Source organism: Ursus arctos, unplaced genomic scaffold (assembly GCF_023065955.2).
Source record: "Ursus arctos isolate Adak ecotype North America unplaced genomic scaffold, UrsArc2.0 scaffold_2, whole genome shotgun sequence".
Classification (NCBI taxonomy): Eukaryota; Metazoa; Chordata; class Mammalia; order Carnivora; family Ursidae; genus Ursus; species Ursus arctos.
In genome coordinates, this window is record NW_026622874.1 from 38,851,837 (window position 1) to 38,870,378 (window position 18,542).

Sequence of the window (18,542 nt, forward strand, 5' to 3'; positions counted from 1 at the left end):
CTGTGACATCACAAATGATAGCTTTTTGGGTGGAGAGCCAATGGTTGCTCTCAACTCTTTGTTAAGAAACAAAGATCTTGTTTTCATGTAAATGAGTTTAATTATACAGCTTGCTGCTGGAAAGTCTGCAGTTAAGGTTACATATAGAATCTTAATAGTTTTTGTTTCTTTTGCTCATGTATGCACTTAAGACTACAGGCAATCAGGCATTTGGTTAAATAGAGAGCAATTGCTAAGCTAGGTGAGAAAGAACTAAACATACTGAGGTTGTATTTATCAAATATCTCTGGAATCCAAGAAGATGGTCATCTAATCTAGGCTGAGGACTACCACAGACTCACTGCCGAGAATTAAGGGGCAGGTGGAGACTAATATCGTAAGTGACTTTAGTGTTGTTTTCATGTGTGTGGAGAGGCCCTGCCTCTGTGTGTGTGTGTGTGGAGACCAGATGGTACTCAGGAATCATTTAAAGCATTCTTGCATATGTTACTATCTTCCTTGTGCCATAGCTAATTTTTTAAAAAAAAATTTTAATCTCAAGCAAAAAAAAAATTCATGAAATATAACTCTTTGGGCAGAGGATATCAAACTAAATGTATACTCATACTGTTCTAAGATTTAAGAGCTCAGAATTTAAAAAAACCAGCCAACCAGCAAACGAAATCTGAGCAAGAAGATTCTCTACTTAAACTTACCTCGAACCCTCTGTCTGTGTGCTAGTGCTTTGTTATGTAGCATGCCTGACCATTCTCTTTCTGCTTGTGTTTTTGTGTTTTTGATTTCAGGACTCCTTACAAATCCCAGGCTGACTCAACAGCAGAGAAAACAGCAGACAATGTCTCTTCTAGCACCCCGCTCTGTGTGATCACTAATCGCCCTCCACCTAACACTGCCAATGGGGTTACAGCTGCCACTCTGCTCTCCACTCCTGGAACAGACTCCTCTGTGGAAGCCAGGGACAGGAGGAGGTATGTTCTCTACCGATTCCGTTTGCGGGCTTCTGCTTTGAGGTCGGAGATAAAGGAGTGGGTGTGAAGTCTTTCCCCCAATCCCAAATACATTTGTGAAAGTAGGTCTTTATATTACACTTTGGGTTTTCTATTTTGCCTCTGGGAGATTTTTGACGGAGATCTTAATTATTTCTGATTGTTTAACAGAGATACTTATTCTGTATAGGCATATCTTTTTACTATTTGTCTTATAAAAGAAATCAGGGTCAGGAATTATTTCCCCATTTTGTAACGGAGAACCTGAAGCACAGAGAAGGATCTTTTCTTTTGTTCTGAGGAGTGCGTGAGACTTCTCTGGCAGCAAAGAAAAGCAGTATTATGAAAAAGGCTCAGAGAAATAAAGCTAGGATATCATTTTAATTAATTGAAGAATACCAGAAAAGGAACTGGATAGTATATGATGATATGGTAGACAGATAGTGACTGGTTACTATACAGTTTCTTTAGAGAAAAATTATGAGAGAGCAGTCATTGAATTGGCACAGGAGAGATTTAAGGTAGAAGCTAAGAAGAACTTTTTGATTGTCAGTATTAGGAGATGTTGGGAGATGTGACCAAGAAGAATGGGACATTTTCTCCCACTTGAAAAAGTGTAAAAAATAGAATGTACTCCATTTGGCTGTTTCAGATCTACTTAAAAACCAAAGCCATACTTATCCCCTTTTTAAGACTAGAAAAAGAAATGAAATCTTATCAAAATTTAGATTTCAGTCTGGCTTCATTTTCTTTTGAATATCCAAAGGAAGAAGATTTTAGGTTTGTGAGTGTGTGTATATGTGTAGTAAGTCAAGAAGTCTTATCATCTACAAGATATAATGAATTAAACTTTTTAGATGTTTATTATAAAGACAGTTCTAAAACTGGAATTTTGAGAAGTGGAAGGGAGATGTTAACTGAGTTGAAAAATAGTGTTTTTCTTCTTCCTCTCTTTTCCTTCCTTTCATTCCTTCCTTTCCTTTTTTCATTTCTTTATATAAAAATAGAAGAGAGTTGGTTTTCTGGGCTAACAGGTTGCAGCACATCATCTTTTCATTGGTTTCCAGCCAAGGAAATTTTAATAAATCAGTCGTGAATATTTAATGTTTATATATTTAATAGCTCAGCTGGAATTTAGGTATTATTAGTTTCATTTAGGAACTAAATACAGAAGTAATATTTTCTGAATATTTGCTGAAAAAAACTCCCTTTAAAAAATCCTTCTGGGGGCGCCTGGGTGGCACAGCAGTTAAGCGTCTGCCTTCGGCTCAGGGCGTGATCCCGGCGTTATGGGATCGAGCCCCACATCAGGCTCCTCCGCTATGAGCCTGCTTCTTCCTCTCCCACTCCCCCTGCTTGTGTTCCCTCTCTCGCTGGCTGTCTCTATCTCTGTTGAATAAATAAATAAATAAAATCTTTTAAAAAAAAAAATCCTTCTGGGCTGAGACAAGTAAAATGAGTTAACTTCATCATTAAGATCATGATCCCTGAAAGGATGGGTAAATCAGGCTTTTTATCAAACTGCATTATTAAATACTCAGTTGCATGCACCATTATTTAGAGAAATCTAGAGAGACAATTACTGTCTTCTGGGATTTTTATAACCTACAAACAATAAGATAGCACCTGCTATAGATTTTAATTTTGTTTTAGAAGTTTTACTTAAGCCACAAATGTTTATGGATTACGTAGTGCGTACCATATATAATCACTAGGACATAATTTCTCATGAAGCAGCAAATGTAAGAATAGAAGAATTAAATCAAAATATCACTGAATTACGTGAATGTCATGTATCAAGATAAGTGCATTTTTAGGATGGCACAAGATAATAAACAGAGATATTAGGTATTTATTACATAATAAATAATCTTTATTAGACAAATTAAATAGGGTAATGGCACAAGATAAATAAATAGGAAGATATTACATAAAGAGCTGTTGGACTCAGTCGCTAGCATTCATTCTTTTCAAAATATTTATTGAGCATTTGCCATTGCAAAGTACTATGATGAACCCAGGAGTGAACAGGAAAAACAATCTCAGCCCTTGGGAAACGTATATGGTAGTGAAGAAAAACGAACACTAAATAATTGTGATATATACTATGAAGAGGTAGTGTGAGTTATTATGACAGAATATCTGCCTACAGAAGGCTTCCCTTCTCCTGCAGGATCAGAGAAGGTTATCTTAAGAGTATGGTGCTTGAAGTGTGGAGGACAAATAATAGCTAGGAGAAGGAGATAAGCATTCCTGGCAGAAAATATGGCTGTTGAAAAGCCACTAAGGTGGGAAAGTGCTTGGTCCTTTGGAGAATTTGAGAGATGTTGTGGCTTTGGTGTAGAGAGTTAGGGAAAGAGCAGTCTAAGGTGAAGCTTGAGAAATAAGTAGGAGCTACATAATGCAAAGTCTTACAGCCAGGGGCAAGGATTTTGGATATATATGTTAGGAACCATGATGACCTACTGGAAGCATTTTTTTTTTTCTAACAGCTTTATAAGGATGTAATTTATATACCATATAGTTTAAGGTATACAGTTCAGTCCTTTTTGATATATTCACAGATATGTGCATTGATTACCACAGTCAATTTTAGAACATTTTCATCATCTTAAAAAGAAATCCCATACCTTTAGTTATTGTTCCCCCCACTCCCTCCCCATCATCTCTCCATTCCCTCAACCTTAGCAACCACTGATCTACTTTCTCTTTCTGTGGAATTGCCTATTTTGGACATTTCATATAAATGGAATCAATATGTGGTCTTTTGTGACTGGCTTCTTTCACTTACAATAATGTTTTCAAGGTTCATCCATGTTGTAGCATGTATCAGCACTTCATTATTTTTTATGGCCAAACACTGTTGTGTTGTGTGGATATACTGTATTTTGTTTGCCATTCATAAGTTGGTAGACATTTGGGTTCTTTCCACCTTTTGGCTATTTTGAATAATGTTACTATAAACATTCATGTATGAGTTTTTGTGTGGACATATGTTTTTATTTCTCTTGGGTATATATGTAGGAGTAGAATTGCTGGGTCATATAGAAAATATGCAAAAAGCAAAAAGATAACATCTGACTTACATTTTTAAAAACCCTGGCTTTTAAACTCTGGTTACAGTATTCCATATGAATTGGACAGGGGAAGGATGGACAGGAATAGTTGTGAGATGACAGGTAAGGACACCCTTGCAGAAGAAAGGTGCATAGAGAAAGAACAGTGGCTTGAGCAGAGGTGGTAGTAAAAGAGATGGAGAAAGTCAATGGACTCAAAATTAGGAAAAGGTTCATAGCAACATGGTAGATGGATTTATAAGGACCCCTTTCTCATTATAAACGTATAGGAAAATATAGTTGAGTTCAGAACAGTGAAAGGGAACGGCTAGGTGACAATAACGAAGAGAATCCAAAAGCCAGAATGGTTTGAGTAGCCCAGGGTTGGTGTAAGACCCCTAGAGTAGGTTAGCGTCTGGAGGCTCAGATTTTAATGCCATGCGTGGGTGTAGGAAGCATGGTTTTGGACCTGACTAGGCTAGGAGCTGTAAGTAAGAACCTGTATAAAGCTAGAGTCCTCAAAAGGCTGCCCAGTTTATGAAAAGGGTACTTTGTCAATGGCCCAAAGAAGTGTCGAGGATAGCGCACATTCAAGGGTCTGAACAGGGACAGAAAAATCTTTTGTGGGAAATTTTTACTACCCATATAGTGTGGAAATCCCAAGCCAAGAATTTTTTTTTTTTTAAGATTTATTTACTTTTTTTCGAGAGAGAGAGAGAGAGAGAGAGAGAGAGTGTGGTGGGGAGGGCCAGAAGGAGGGAGAGAGAATCTCAGGCGACACCATGCTTAGTGTGGAGCCTAATGCTGGGCTTGATCTAATGACCCTGAGATCATGACCTGAGCTGAAACCAAGGGTTGGACGCCACCCACGCGCCTCCACCCCCAGCCAAGAATTTAACATAGAAACTAGGTCTGCACTCTTGAAACTCTGGGGCCATTGGCACAAGCAGTTTAAAACTACCATGAAGAAACACATCGACAACCCAGGGTCCAAAGGATTTCTATAAAACAGTTGCCTACCAAAGACAAACTCACATAGGAAATGAACCTCTGAGAAAAAGTTAACAGATACAGCTTCTCAGATGCTTAGATACTTTTAGAAGTATTACATGCAGATCACTAGGTGGTAGAATTTTTGGATGCAAAACAGAAACCTCAAACTATTATTTAATTTGGTGACAATAATTAGAAGTGACCAGTTGTATTAAAGATAGACACGTCTATAAAAATGGCAAATTAATCAGAAGTGGTGCCTAGAATAAAATATTTTGGAAATGTGTTGTTTCTGTATAGAGTCCTATTTTAATGGGAACCCACATATATAAAGCATCTAACAACCATTTATTGAGAGACTTCCGTGTGCCGGGCACAGTTACTAAAGATACAAGGTCAAAGAAAAACATCTTTCCTGCCCTCGAGAGCTTAAATTTATCTATTGTGGGAAGGCAAACAAGCAAATCAAATAATATAGTCAGTTGTTAAGTGCTCTGATAAAGATATGTATAGATTGCTATGGGGGCACAGAGGAGGGGAATCTAAATTAGACTGAGTAAGGTGACAGAGGTGTGCCAGAGGAGGTGACTGGAGTTGAAATTTGAAGGCAGCTAGAAGTGAACTATAAGTGGTAATAGGAGGATGGTATTTTAGAGGGAACACAAGAAATTCAAAAAGCAAGTTTAGAATGCCTGAAGTTGGAAGAAGGCAAGGCCAGTGTTGTGTGTCTGAAAGTATCTTAGATTTAAATGAATTAAAAAAAAACAAAAAACCAGCCTGTGGGCAAATGAGTTTGTGAAAGAATGGGTTAAACGGAAGTTAAACAGGATTACTCAAAAACCTTCTCAGGATCTTTCCTTTCAGGGGGTGGGCGTGGGTGGGGGGAGTTGGGTGTGGAGAGGGGAGTGTGGGGGTGGTTAGAATTTGCAGCATTTTCCAAATTTCTGTGTCCATCGAATAGTTTTGTTTTGTTTTTTTTCACAGAAACCCAAGACTGGTATTCCACTGGGTATACTTTGGAAATTGTGGAGCTAGAGAGGTAGGCAGGAGCCAAATCATGTAGATTTTTGTTGTGCTATGCTAAGAAACTTGAACTTCTGTTTTCAAAGCTATGGAATACCACTGAAGTATTTTCAGCTGGGGAATGACTGGATCAAATAAAACATATCATTTAAGCCTTTACAGAATTAAAGCCATTTAGAATTTCTCCCTCTAGACAAACATAAGCTGAAAGAAAAAAAAATCACATGTTTTGAAAACAGCGAAATTTTCCTTCTGAAAGAGCATGCTGGGTGCTAATTCTTCTCTTGAAGCTTCAGCTTCTCTGTAATCAGCTCATTGTGGAAGCATTTGGACTCCTGCTGGGAACCATGGTGGAGGCCTGAGGCTCACATTCACAGGTCCAATTTGAAACAATTAGTGAGCACTGGGATAAATGGGGCTTTAAAACCGGCCACAGCTAGACCTACCCAGTGGAAAAGCCATCTCTCAGGAAGAATCTCCATTTGCAGTATAATTGGAGCACATGGACTGGGGAGTGGGTCTGACCGTTAAACCTGCACACCTGCTGGCTTTTCTTTTCTTTTCTAAGAAGGGATAGATGGGTGTGTGCATACCGATTGGCTCATGATGGTCTCAGCTTTACAGCCTGTGTGCTTTAGTCAGTACGTTAACTACAGATACATTACTAAATGGACAGAGCTAGGTACAAAAAAATTGATTATGATACCAAACAATGGAACTCTTAACACTGGATTTTTCAGAGGGGGGCAGATTACAAGTAATTTTTTATTTTCTTTTGGGTTTTTTTTTTTTCCCTGTATTTTCCAAAGTTCCAGAGTGATAAAGTATTACCATTATAAGCAGAGCAGGGAAGGAGAGCCTGAAAAAAATTTTAACTCCAAGAACAGTCTTTCTTATGATATAAGTCTGTGAAGATGGCCATAGTCACTGAAGAGTACACACAAGAGTCAAGAGATTCAAGGTTTGCAGGATTTTAGATCATTTATGATTTTGCTACATAAGCTCAGGGTAGGACTTCTGAAACAGTTTATTACTTTTAAGAGGGGCATGATCTTGGATTTACAAAATTCCTTGTTTGCTTTCCTGAAAAGCCCAAGTGTGTTCAAAGGTATTCTCTTTAAGTGATGGAAAGAATGGGAGTTAAACTCCCTGTTATACAAATGGAAATGCTGAGGCCCTAAGAGCATGGAGTGATTTGCCTATAGCACACCTTGAGTCAGAGGCACAGTGGAGATCATTGTCATTGAACTCACTCACTCACCATTTCTTCTTTTGGATTTAAGAGTAAAGGTTTTGATTCAGGGACCCGTCCATCTTAATCGGTAGCCCAGCATGCAGCAGTCCACCTTCATGGCACCATAATCACCGCCATCCCGTCTTTGGAGTGCCCCTGAGGATTACAGAAACCAACAGGGTCATCTGATTGTAAAGGGGTTCCTTTGACTGGCAGACAGCAGGACAGAAATGGCAAGTGGCAAGCAGTTGGCAGATAACTCTGCAGGGTATCAGAGCCAAGCGGCAGCTGTCACAATAGTGTAGTGGTTGGGTTCATTTTCCAAAGCGCCAAGTTTCCCTTAGCAACAAACAAAATGTAAACAGTTCCCTTGGCTAATATTAGAGTCTGATAGTGTCTGCCTTTGATCCTCTTGCTCTGTTTCTCCTCTAGCTTCTTCCCTCTCAGCCAGCCCTGAATTTTACATCTTTCTTTTTTTAATGTAGGCAACTTCAAGGAGAAATGAAATCTAGATTACGAAATACCACCACTTAATACTGAGTTTTACATCTTTTTTTACTGGTGCCCTTTCTTTTCGTTATAGAAATGGCTAAAATAGTTTTTCTCCACAAGAAGCTAGAATTGTTTCTCTTTCCCAGATAGCCCGCATGCGACTGTGCTTGGTCAGGATATGGTCAGTGTTGGCTGAGTCATATATACCACACTTATCGACCTTCTTGAATCCCTTGGGGTCCTTATAAGCTAGGTAGTTATTCCTGCTAATGTGAAGCTGTCAGCAAATTAATTTGGCATCATCTTTGGAATGTTAGAAATTTAAACCAAGTAATTAAACTCCGAGTCATGGTTTTTTAAAGTCATTTGACTCATCTCATGGTCTCCAAGCTAAAGACAAGCAGTTGTCAATTGGAAAAGGGGCTCTAGAAAGGAGATTCCACAGCTCCTCCACTCGCTCTCAATTTTGGTTCTAAAATAAGTATTTTCTTTCCCTATCGAAAAGACTATAAAAAAGCTGAACTTAGTACATTTTTCTCTACTGAGATAGATAGTTCTCTCTCTTCCTGTGACTATGGAACAGGAAGAGAGTGAAGTGTATAAAGCAGTAGATACATTTTCTGCCCCCATTCTGGGGGGTTTCTGAGTTGCTTAGATGATTAGTTATTATGTTAGCTTATTAGCTTATATAGATTATGTTTATGTGATTCCTTTCCTGCCTGGTTGGTGAGGTCAGTTTCTGTTGTTTTGTAACCAGGGACGCTCCGTACCTGCATGCAATATTTGATACTGTTATTCTAGGGTGAACATTTTTCACATTTCAATGTCTCTGAAACCAGGATGGCTTACTGTTGGTTGTCGTTCTTGCGTGAATTTGGTCATAGGTGTTCTGTTAACTGCCACTGAGATATGTGCATTGCTGTTACAGAATATGTCTGAATCTAAAAGATCCCTTTTAGTAACTATTATATGAAATGCTGAAAAGGCGAAGAAAGGCAGGTGTGATTGGCACTGCTTTTTCTCTCTCAGTGGTAAAGTGGCAGTGCATCTTGCAAGGGATGATGGTTTGGATTTGATGCAGTGTGGTCCCGTTTAGCCAGTGAGAATGATGCATTTGATCTATATTTAAAAACATGAACTGGAAAGTGACTGCTAATGCATATGTGGTTTCTTTTTGGGGTGATGAAAATGTTTCGAAATTGATGATGCTGATAATTATGTAACTGTGAATGTACTAAAAACCACGGAATGGTACACTTAACTAGGGATGTGAATTGTATCTCAAGAAAGCTGTTTAAAAATAACACTAAGGGTGGGGCGCCTGGGTGGCACAGCGGTTAAGCGGTTAAGCGCCTGCCTTCGGCTCAGGGCGTGATTCCGGTGTTATGGGATCGAGCCCCGCATCAGGCTCCTCCACTGGGAGCCTGCTTCTTCCTCTCCCACTCCCCCTGCTTGTGTTCCCTCTCTCGCTGGCTGTCTCTCTGTCAAATAAATAAATAAAATCTTTAAAAAAAAAAAATAAATAACACTAAGGGGGCGCCTGGGTGGCACAGCGGTTAAGCGTCTGCCTTCGGCTCAGGGCGTGATCCCGGCGTGGTGGGATCGAGCCCCACATCAGGCTCCTCCGCTATGAGCCTGCTTTTTCCTCTCCCACTCCCCCTGCTTGTGTTCCCTCTCTCACTGGCTGTCTCTATCTCTGTCGAATGAATAAATAAAATCTTTAAAAAAAAGAAACACACAAAGACCATTTAGGTCCACTGAACTGTTCTGGGAAAGAAGACATGGATGGTGGCTGCTGGGGGTTACTACAAAAAGATTTACAGGTCTTGAATTTACAAGTCTGTCATCTTTTTCCTGTATTTCTGTTGCTAAGCACAGCTATTGAAACACAAACTCATTTCATTTTCCAGAGACAGTGGCATTTGTCACGTAATTCCTCAGTACGCCACTTAACAGTTCAGGAGTGGAGGTTTAAAATGTTTCCCCCACCCCTTCGGGACACATGCATTCCAAAGAAAGGACTAGAATCCATTCCCTGATGCAGCAGAGCCTCTGGTGGTTTTATCCCAATTCCCCGACCACTTCAGAGTGAAGTGAGCAGTCACCCAACACCTGCTACTCAAAGCCCTTATCAACTATGTTTTTACAGTTAATCTCCTTCTGATAAAGTGGTTCTTTTTTCAGAGCTGTGAGTATTGGTGACACGTGGGAGGGACCAAAATGTGTCCTCTCTCAAGCTCCCCCTCCCCTTTCTCTCCTACCAGTTGATTTTCCCATGTCAGAAAAAGATAGTCACTTGTAACAATCTCATAAAATGAGCTCTGGTGTTTACTGGGTTACTAGGGAAGGACAGTCTGAGGAGTGGCCACCTGTTCGTTGAAAATTGGGCTTCTGGGAAGCTGCTGCACAGGTGTGTGGCAAGGTGTGTCTGAGGTGGCTTGACCTGCTCTCGCCTAGAACGATTTGATCTGGCAGTGGAGTTCCTTACTGTTCCTGGTTTTATGGAAATCCGAGGCACAGGAAGTTGATCTTTGGTTCTGGGGAATTGAATCAAGCCCCTGCCATCATTTACTAGCACCTTCTGTGTTTGGGAGCTAACTCGGTGTGCTGAGTTGAGACATCGGGAGTGGGCATGGAATAGCAGAAGCAGCAGGTAAAATTTCTTTGCTTGATGGTTTGGATGTCCTAGATGTGTGTTTCCACTCTCGGTCCTCTTCTCTTCCTGATGGTCCTTTGGAAGCTGACTTGCCTGCAGACATTGTTTTGGTGGTGGCGTGGTTGGGAGTAGGGGGAGTGGGTGGATGTTTAAGAATAATATGTACAGTGTTCAGAATAACCGGTTTAGAACTTCTCTGGTGTTTCTTCCTATTCCTAAAGAATTTAGCCGTGTACACTGACTTAAGGCTCCCACCCAAGAGGTTAGAGTGGCAGAAGACAGTTAAGAATTTCAGGAAGTAGAGACATGTTTCTTTTCAAGAGGAAACTGATACCAGTACTGTATTCTTAAGTTGGATGATAGGTGGTGGTTGTATTTTTTTTTTTTAAGATTTTATTTATTTATTTGACAGAGAGAGAAGCAGCCAGAGTGGGAACACAAGCAGGGGGAGTGGGAGAGGGAGAAGCAGGCTTCCCGCTGAGCAGGGAGCCCAACGTCGGGCTCAGGGCTCGATCCCAGAATGCTGGGATCATGACCTGAGCCAAAGGCAGATGCTTAATGACTGAGCCACCCAGGTGCCCCAGAGAGAGAGAGTCTTAAGCAGACACCTCGCTGAGCGCAGGGCCTGACATGGGACTCGATCCCACGACCCTAAGAGCGCAGCCTGAGCTGAAGGCGCCCCTGGTGGCTCTATTCTTTATACCTTTTTAAATCTTAAATATTATATATTTTAAGTAAATGAAACAAAAAATTGTTGGATACATAGGGCTGTTGCAGAGAGAAGCTGGTTTAGGTCAATGAAAGGTTAGACTGCCTTTGAACAGGAAATTATAAAATGCAAAGACCAGCTCATTGAGCTGTTTTCATGCTACAAACTATACAGTCTCATTGAATCTTCACGGAAGTAAATGTTTTCCCATTCCTACAAGAGGAGAAGTTGCCCAAGTGATCTTTTATGCTCAGAGGACCAGTTTCTAGACCAAATTCAAAATCATGCTGCGTCAGGCCGTGCAGAGGGTTCTGCGGATGGGTAGTCATTTCAGCCCCATAGAGAGACCACTCACTAGACTCTGAGCTCTGCTTGTCCAGAGTTAGACTTCTGCTCTTCTCTTCTGTCCCTCTCTGCTCTCCTCTGTCCCTCTCTGCTCCTCTTCTTGTGCTTTGTGTCTCTGGCGTCACATCACTTCATGTGCTCAGGTAGAAAACTCGGGCTAATTCCTGAACATGTTTTGGTTTTATGACCCTCTTTGTGCTTGACTTTCTTTCTGGAATGGCCTTCTGTCACCTTCCCTGCTGAAGAGAATTCTATCCATACCATAAGAACTCCTGCAGGTGAACCCCCACCACTGGCTACCCTGCTTCCCCAGCTCCAGGCTGCAATCAGTACAATCGCCTCAGTGTTCTTGGGTAGCATTTTTCTTAGGACTGGTTTAACTAATTAATTAAATTATAGTGTTGTCTCTCCTCATTACTACATTGTGAGCTTCTTGAGAGTGCTTTTTTTTTAAATTGGGTTTTCTGCAAACCGCAGAGCCTAATACATAGTAGGCGTTGGGTAAATGTTTATTGAAGAAAATTATCTGAAAATGAGCACCCATGTAGTAATACACTCTGTCCAGAAGGTGGCAGCAGAAGAACGTCAGTTGATCGAATTCATGTAAGGTGCCCAAAGACCTTATTTTGTGTTTGGGTCAGTTTGCAGATAAGCATAGTTACCCCGTTCTGTGTGAAGTGTTTTAATACAGGGAGTGCAGGTGTTTTCTGGCACCGGGAGGCCCTTTGTGGACATTGCTGGGGTGCTGGTTCACTGGCAAGGCAGGCGACCCAGTTTACTCCAGCTGAACACACAATGCATCCCCTCTCAAGCAAGCCATTTAACTTCTTCAGTCTCAGTGTCTTAATTGGCTGATCAGTGGAGATCAGTAGGTAGTAGGAGACTTGTAGGTAGTATTGGATTCTAAAATCACCCGATTCTAAGGCTTGGATGACCATCTGACCATTTCTGTGCTCAGTATTGTGCTGAATATATTAAGAATGGGATGTGTCCTAGGTGGAGCCCTGAAGATCAGAGACACCAGATGTACACATAGTAAACCCAGAGTATACGTTAAGGAGCTGTATATCCCTGAGTGCAAACTTGTGTTCAGGCATAGTAGGAGTTCAGAGAAGAAGGTGAATGATGTAGGATGGAGAGGTTAGAAAGGGCTTCATGAAGCCAATGAAGATAGAATTTGAGTTGGCTTTCAAATATATGAAAGGTTTAAATGGGGTAAGAGAGTTCATATTTTTGGAAGCTTGTTATGTTATATGCTGGTACCCTCTTAGATGCATTTAATCCTCACAACTTTGTGAGATAAGTAATACTGTTTTCTTAAAAGATATAAGAAAATTAAGGCTCAGATAGATTATGGAACCTGCCCACAGTCACAGAGCTAGTAAATGGCAAAACCAGGATTCAAAACCAGACCTTTTGGACTTTAAAGTCAGTGCTTGCTGTACACCATTGAGCAGGTGTGTACCAGGCCCAAGTCTTAGTTGGACCGTTCTATACCATAAGGTAGCAATGAGCAGAGTGCTTAGAATATCTTGATATTTTTTTGAAGGGAAGACAGAACTTCTAGGAAATGAATATTTGTCTTGAGAGATACCACTTCTGAAAATAAAGCAAATCGAACACTTTCTATCCTGTCTGAAATCGAAATAGGAAATAAGGGTTTTGGGGAAACAAATGAGAAGTTGTTTTGTACGTTCACTGGCTTGTTCAGTGTTTTGTGAGGATGCTAGATATGAGAAGTTTACTTTTGGGAGAATTCCAGAGCCATGCGCAGGCTTATTTCTATTTTAAGAAATATTTAAAAATTGGGATTGGATGACAGCAATTACCTGAATGATTCATTGTTTCTGTCTTTAAACTACTTTTTCCCCTCTTCCCCAGAGTCTCTTAGCTAATTCTAGGTAGTATAATGACCCAGCTCTTTAAATTGTTTTCTCTGAATAAATCTTAGTCTTCTAACCTGAAAAAGGGAAATTGAATGTGATTCACAAATCTGGTGCACTTGTGCTGAAAGTGGCTCACTGCTCATTGCCATGTAAATAAAATATAGTAATAGCTCAAGGATCCTTAAGAACTACATTCCTTTATAATGAAGCTTATAGTGTTTAAAAGTATGTTTGGCACACAGAATTCGTAAGTAATGGGAACCAGAGCTGCGAGCTTAGCTGTATCTATGACAAAAATACTCCTGCACAAAGATTTTGTTCGTCCTTGACAGGTGCTTGTCTCTCCCGTCTTAATGGACTTACCTTTGGGGCTGCACTGCCCTCTGGGGTCACCCTGTGTCACTCTGTCTTTGCTGTTTCTCTTGGAAAAGCCCTTATGTCACTTTATCTAACTCCTAGCCTCCTGTTCCCTCTCAGCCTATTAAAGTAGAAATTCTGCCCCGCTCGCCTGTCCAGTGAAGTTGCTCTAGCAGAGGGCCCTGTGGTGTTCCTCGTGATCAGATTCCGTAGTCACTTCATCTGTTACCTTGAACTCCCAGGAGCACATTATGACGTCGACTGCTGCCTTCTTAAATCTTCATTCTCCCTTGACCCCTGAGGTACCACTCTTTCTTGGCTCACTTCCGTCCTTTCTGACTGCTCCTTCTTTGTGTCCTTTTTTAGCTCTTTTTCTTCTGCAAATACCTTACATGTTGTTCCTCAGGCTTCCTTCTTTTCTCTTCTCAGGACTCTCTAGTCAATCTTGTCCACTCCAGTCACCTCAGCTATCACTGGATTATATTTCTAGCCCAGACTTCTCTGCTGAGCTTCATGGTACTGCACGGAAAGGACTTACGTGGAATAGTGCCTGACTTCCGATAGCCATTTCTGGCCATTGTTGTCCTTTCCCCAATATTCATGATTTTAAGTGTTATTACAAGTGTGCATTTTTAAGGATTTTCTAGTCCTCTATAGAAAGTGTATAAACAAACGAAGCCATTTCTTTCCCTCTGACCCAAAAATGCTGGGAAGAGAGAGAGAAGTCTGTTAGTTTTCGTGTATTTCTTTAAGATTTATTTATTTATTTTAGAGACAGAGCGTGCACGTGAGTTGGGAGGGAGGGGCAGAGTGAAAGGGAAAGAGTCCCCAAGCAGACTCCGGGCTGAGCGAGGAGCCCTGAGTAAGGCTAGATCCCAGGACTCTGAGATCATGGCCTGAGTCAAAATCAGGAGTCAGACACTCAACCAACCAAGCCATCCAAGCGCCCCAGTTTTCATGTATTTTAAAAAGTCTTCGTTAATGGTCCTGCATAAGCGTCGCCCAGTTGAGAACCATAGAAATCAAACTAGAAGTCTTCTCTTTTACTTCCCACCAAGAAATGATGTACTCCTCACCAAGTCCTATCATTCATTGTCAAGAATCCTTCAATTATACACTCTCCTCTCCATCCGCACTGCCCTCTGTTAAGTTGGGCCCTCCCAGCTGGACCCTTGGCCTTCTTCTCCCCTGCCCCATCCCACCAGTCCATCCTCTGCAGTGCAGATCTGATCAGCTCACTCTCCTGCCTGAAATCCAAGAACAGTGCCATAAGCAGTGCTGTCCCCAGTCTTGGTTTAGAAAGCCTCTTCCCAGTCTTTCTAGATTCTGCTCACATCACCTCCTCTGTGTTTTATTTCTCACCCCTCAGATAGTACTGGGTTCCCTATCCAGAGCACAATCTCTTTATGGCATGGCATTTCTTATCTTAAATTTTAATTATCACTCCTTTATATGTATAACTTCCTCACGAGATCCTGCTGGAAATCAGTCCTTCTTTATTTTGAAATATAGTATCTGGAGTAGGTAAAAAAAAACTGTAGGATGGGCCAGTGGTTGGTTAAGTGGAATGAAGAAAATGAATGAATGGATCAACACACTGTCGTTGAAACTTTTAAAATGGTAAATAAACAAATGGATAGGTAATTGGGACCAACCCTAAGCAAAACTATAATAACTTGACTTCTAAATTTCTTCCATAACCTTGAGTCCAGTAACCATGTTGGAGCACCTACTGTAAGCTAGGCACAGTGGTAAATGTTAATGATGTAATAACAAAAAATAGTCCCCACCGTCCTAAAACTTAGAGAATGGTGGCTGGTGGTGCAGAGAGTATAAGGACTTTTATTTCACGAGCTCTCAGGCTCATTTTTGTTACGATCTATAGGATAGCGGCTGACACCAATTTAGTGGGTTAGGGCAGTTACTGGTTTACTTATTACTTTTCAGTGTGAATGACAAAGTCAGTTCGTTCCTTCAGTATCGAGTTTTAAAGATTTTTGTGTAATTACAAAAAATTCTCCTTAGGCTTTTACTTGGAGGAGATTGACTACGAAGGGGCATTGGAATTTTGGGGGGGATGGAACTGTTCTGTATCCTGATTGTGGTGATGGTTACAGGATTGTAGGCACTTGTCAAAACTTACAACTCATTGACCTGTATACTTTTTAGGGCAAATTTTTCTGTGTGTAAATTATATCTCAGGAAGCCTGACTTTTAAAAAGTGCCACTGAGGCTTCACTAAAGGAATCTGTCATCTGAAAAGTGCAGTGATTGGATAGGGAAGATAATCTGTTTTATAGGCCTTCTCCGAAGAGAAATCTGATTTAGGGGTCTTGAAGGAGTTCTTCCATTCTAGACCCTTCTCTTCTTAACCCAAGCTTCAGGCAAGTCCAAAAATCCCTGAAATTGTTAGCAAAATTTTGTTAGATCTAATTGCCTTTTTTTTTTTTTTTTCTGGGAAGAGATGACAGCTTAAATCTGGTTGTCGTAAGTAGGTTACTGTGCAGTAAAGGTTAAAAAACACAGGTTTGGGTGCTTTCCTACTTCCCAGATGCCCCCTTTTTCCGAAGGAAGGCCATGCTAGTGATTATAGCAGCTGGAGACCAGGTTCTGGAGTGGGTGAGAGGATTCCATGAGTCCACTGACCTTAGTACTTAGAACCCACCTGGTGCTGACATAGGCCTGTTCCTAATTCCCTACTTAATGAGTTAGAGCCCCTTTTTCTACCTTCTTAAACCTAAACTCTCACTCGTTCTCTGTCCTAAGACTGATCAAAGGGCATTTTTTTCCCTGAAATAGTTATATTACTTTAGTATATCCTAGAAAGTACCTGTCCTTTCTATGTCACTGCCAAATATAATAATAAAGGATTTTTATAAGTGTGGAATATAACGACATCTTACTCTTTGAAACAGTCCTTTGAGTATTAGTGATCAGTTTTTAAAGTTTGGGGCGCCCAGGTGGCTCAGTCGGTTAAGCGTCCGACTCTTGATTTCAGCTCAGGTCAGGATCTCAGGGTGGTGAGATGGAGCCCCCGAGCTGGACTCTGCACCACTCAGCACAGAGTCTGCTTCTCCCTCTCCCTCTCCCTCTGCCCTTGCCCCCACTTGACGCATGCACACTGGCTCTCAAATAAATAAATAAAATCTTTAAAGGTTTTAAATCTTATAAAATTTTCCCCAATGTGCATATTTTAAGTAGTAAATAAACTGTTTATCCATAATCTTACCATTGAGCAATATCCCTGCTAACATCTTTATATGTTGTGTTGATTTTGAGATTATACTGTAGTTTTTCTTATTAAAATGTTATTATTAAATACTACAAATGCCCAGCATATCAATTTTCTGGCTCAATTAAGGCTTGGCTATATTAGTTTCAATATTTTTTAAATAAAATGTTAAAAACATAGTTGAAGCCCCTATGTATGTCTCCGTCTCATCGCCTTGACTCCCTCCCTAGCTAGAGGTAGTCACTATACTGAATTTGGTGTGTATCATTTGCAAAGTTTTATTAGTTAATATTCTGTTTATATGTACACATATTACTACTTTTACGTGTTTTTGTTCTTTATATAAATTTTATCATTCTGCACAGATCATTCTCAAACCTTCCATTTCTACTTAGCATTCTTTTGTTCATTTTGAATGTTCATTTTAGTCCATTGTGTAGATATACCACAGTTTTCTCTCTCTGTCTCTTTTGCTGATACTAATTATTCTGCTGTGTTGCTGTGTACATTCTTGTTCATGTTTCCTTACCTAAATGTGTAACAGTTTCTCAAGGGTATTTATTTTCAAATGGAATTTCTGGATCTAAAGAGTACCTCTTTACTTAAGATGCCAGATTGCTCTCCTGTTTACACTCTCACCAGCAATGTATGAGAATTTCTACATCTTTACAACTGATGTTATGCTTGATAATGTCAGTGGTTTTTGCTTTTGAGAAGCTAAGGAAGATGAAGTGGTTTCTCCTTCTTTTAATTTGCATTTCGTGATCATTAAGTGAAACTGAACACTTTCTTTTATGTTTATAGGCTTTTTGGGTTTCCTGTTTTGTGAATTCCCTGATTATATGCTTTGTTATTATCTTCTCTGGGGGTTTTGGTCCTTTTTGAAATTGGTGTAAGTTCTTCACATGTTCGAAATACTAATATTTTACACGTTATGTATCTGTAGTAGTTTGTAGTTTGTCTACTAATGTCAGTATAGACTCTGTCATATGAATGTTCCCCCTGTTGTTTCATATTTGGATTATTTCCATGAATATTTTGTGTGTTGACTTTTTGAATTTTCTTCTAAAAAAAAAATTAAGTGGTGGTCCTGCATTTGACCTGGTCTATTTTGTAGTTAGTGATAAATGTTCGAGACAGTTGGCCAAGTCCAGTTGGTACAGCCTGTGGGTACGGAAATAAAGCTGCACTTGTGCTTTTGGTGCCTGAATCTGCCATTCTTGGCATCCCTAACACCTGTTCTGACCAATGAACTCACTGTAGAGTGACCTAAATAAGTAAAACGTTGTCATTTGTGAAAGTGGCTTTGGCACTTGAAGCTGGAGTGTTTTTAATGGAACAAATGTTCAGAGGTACAAGAATTCGAGGCAATATAGTATTTATCAAAGGTAGGTCACAGAAACACCAGACTCAGGGTGTTTGTAAAGCAAAAGGGGTTCTCTAAGCTGTCATTTGGTGCTATATAACTTATGAGGGTAGAGCAGGGATCAGCAGACTTTTTCTGGAAAGGACCAGATAGTAAATGTTTCGGGCTTTATGGGCCACATGGTCTCTGTTGCACCTGTTCAGCTCT

The 18,542-nt window shown here is 40.3% G+C and overlaps 1 protein-coding gene across 7 annotated transcripts in view; it reads left to right on the forward strand.

Moving 5' to 3' along the window:
* PPP1R12B (protein phosphatase 1 regulatory subunit 12B) overlaps positions 1–18,542 on the forward strand; it is a 207,402-nt gene that overhangs the window by 85,535 nt on the left and 103,325 nt on the right. For 6 of the 7 annotated variants that reach the window (XM_044377710.3, XM_057315719.1, XM_044377707.3 and 3 more), the window contains exon 13: positions 786–968. In XM_044377710.3, coding sequence (XP_044233645.2) covers positions 786–968 — 183 coding nt within the window. Of the gene's footprint in view, positions 1–785; positions 969–6,019; positions 6,114–18,542 lie in introns of those variants that run through there. The other variant, XM_057315720.1, reaches the window with a different exon arrangement.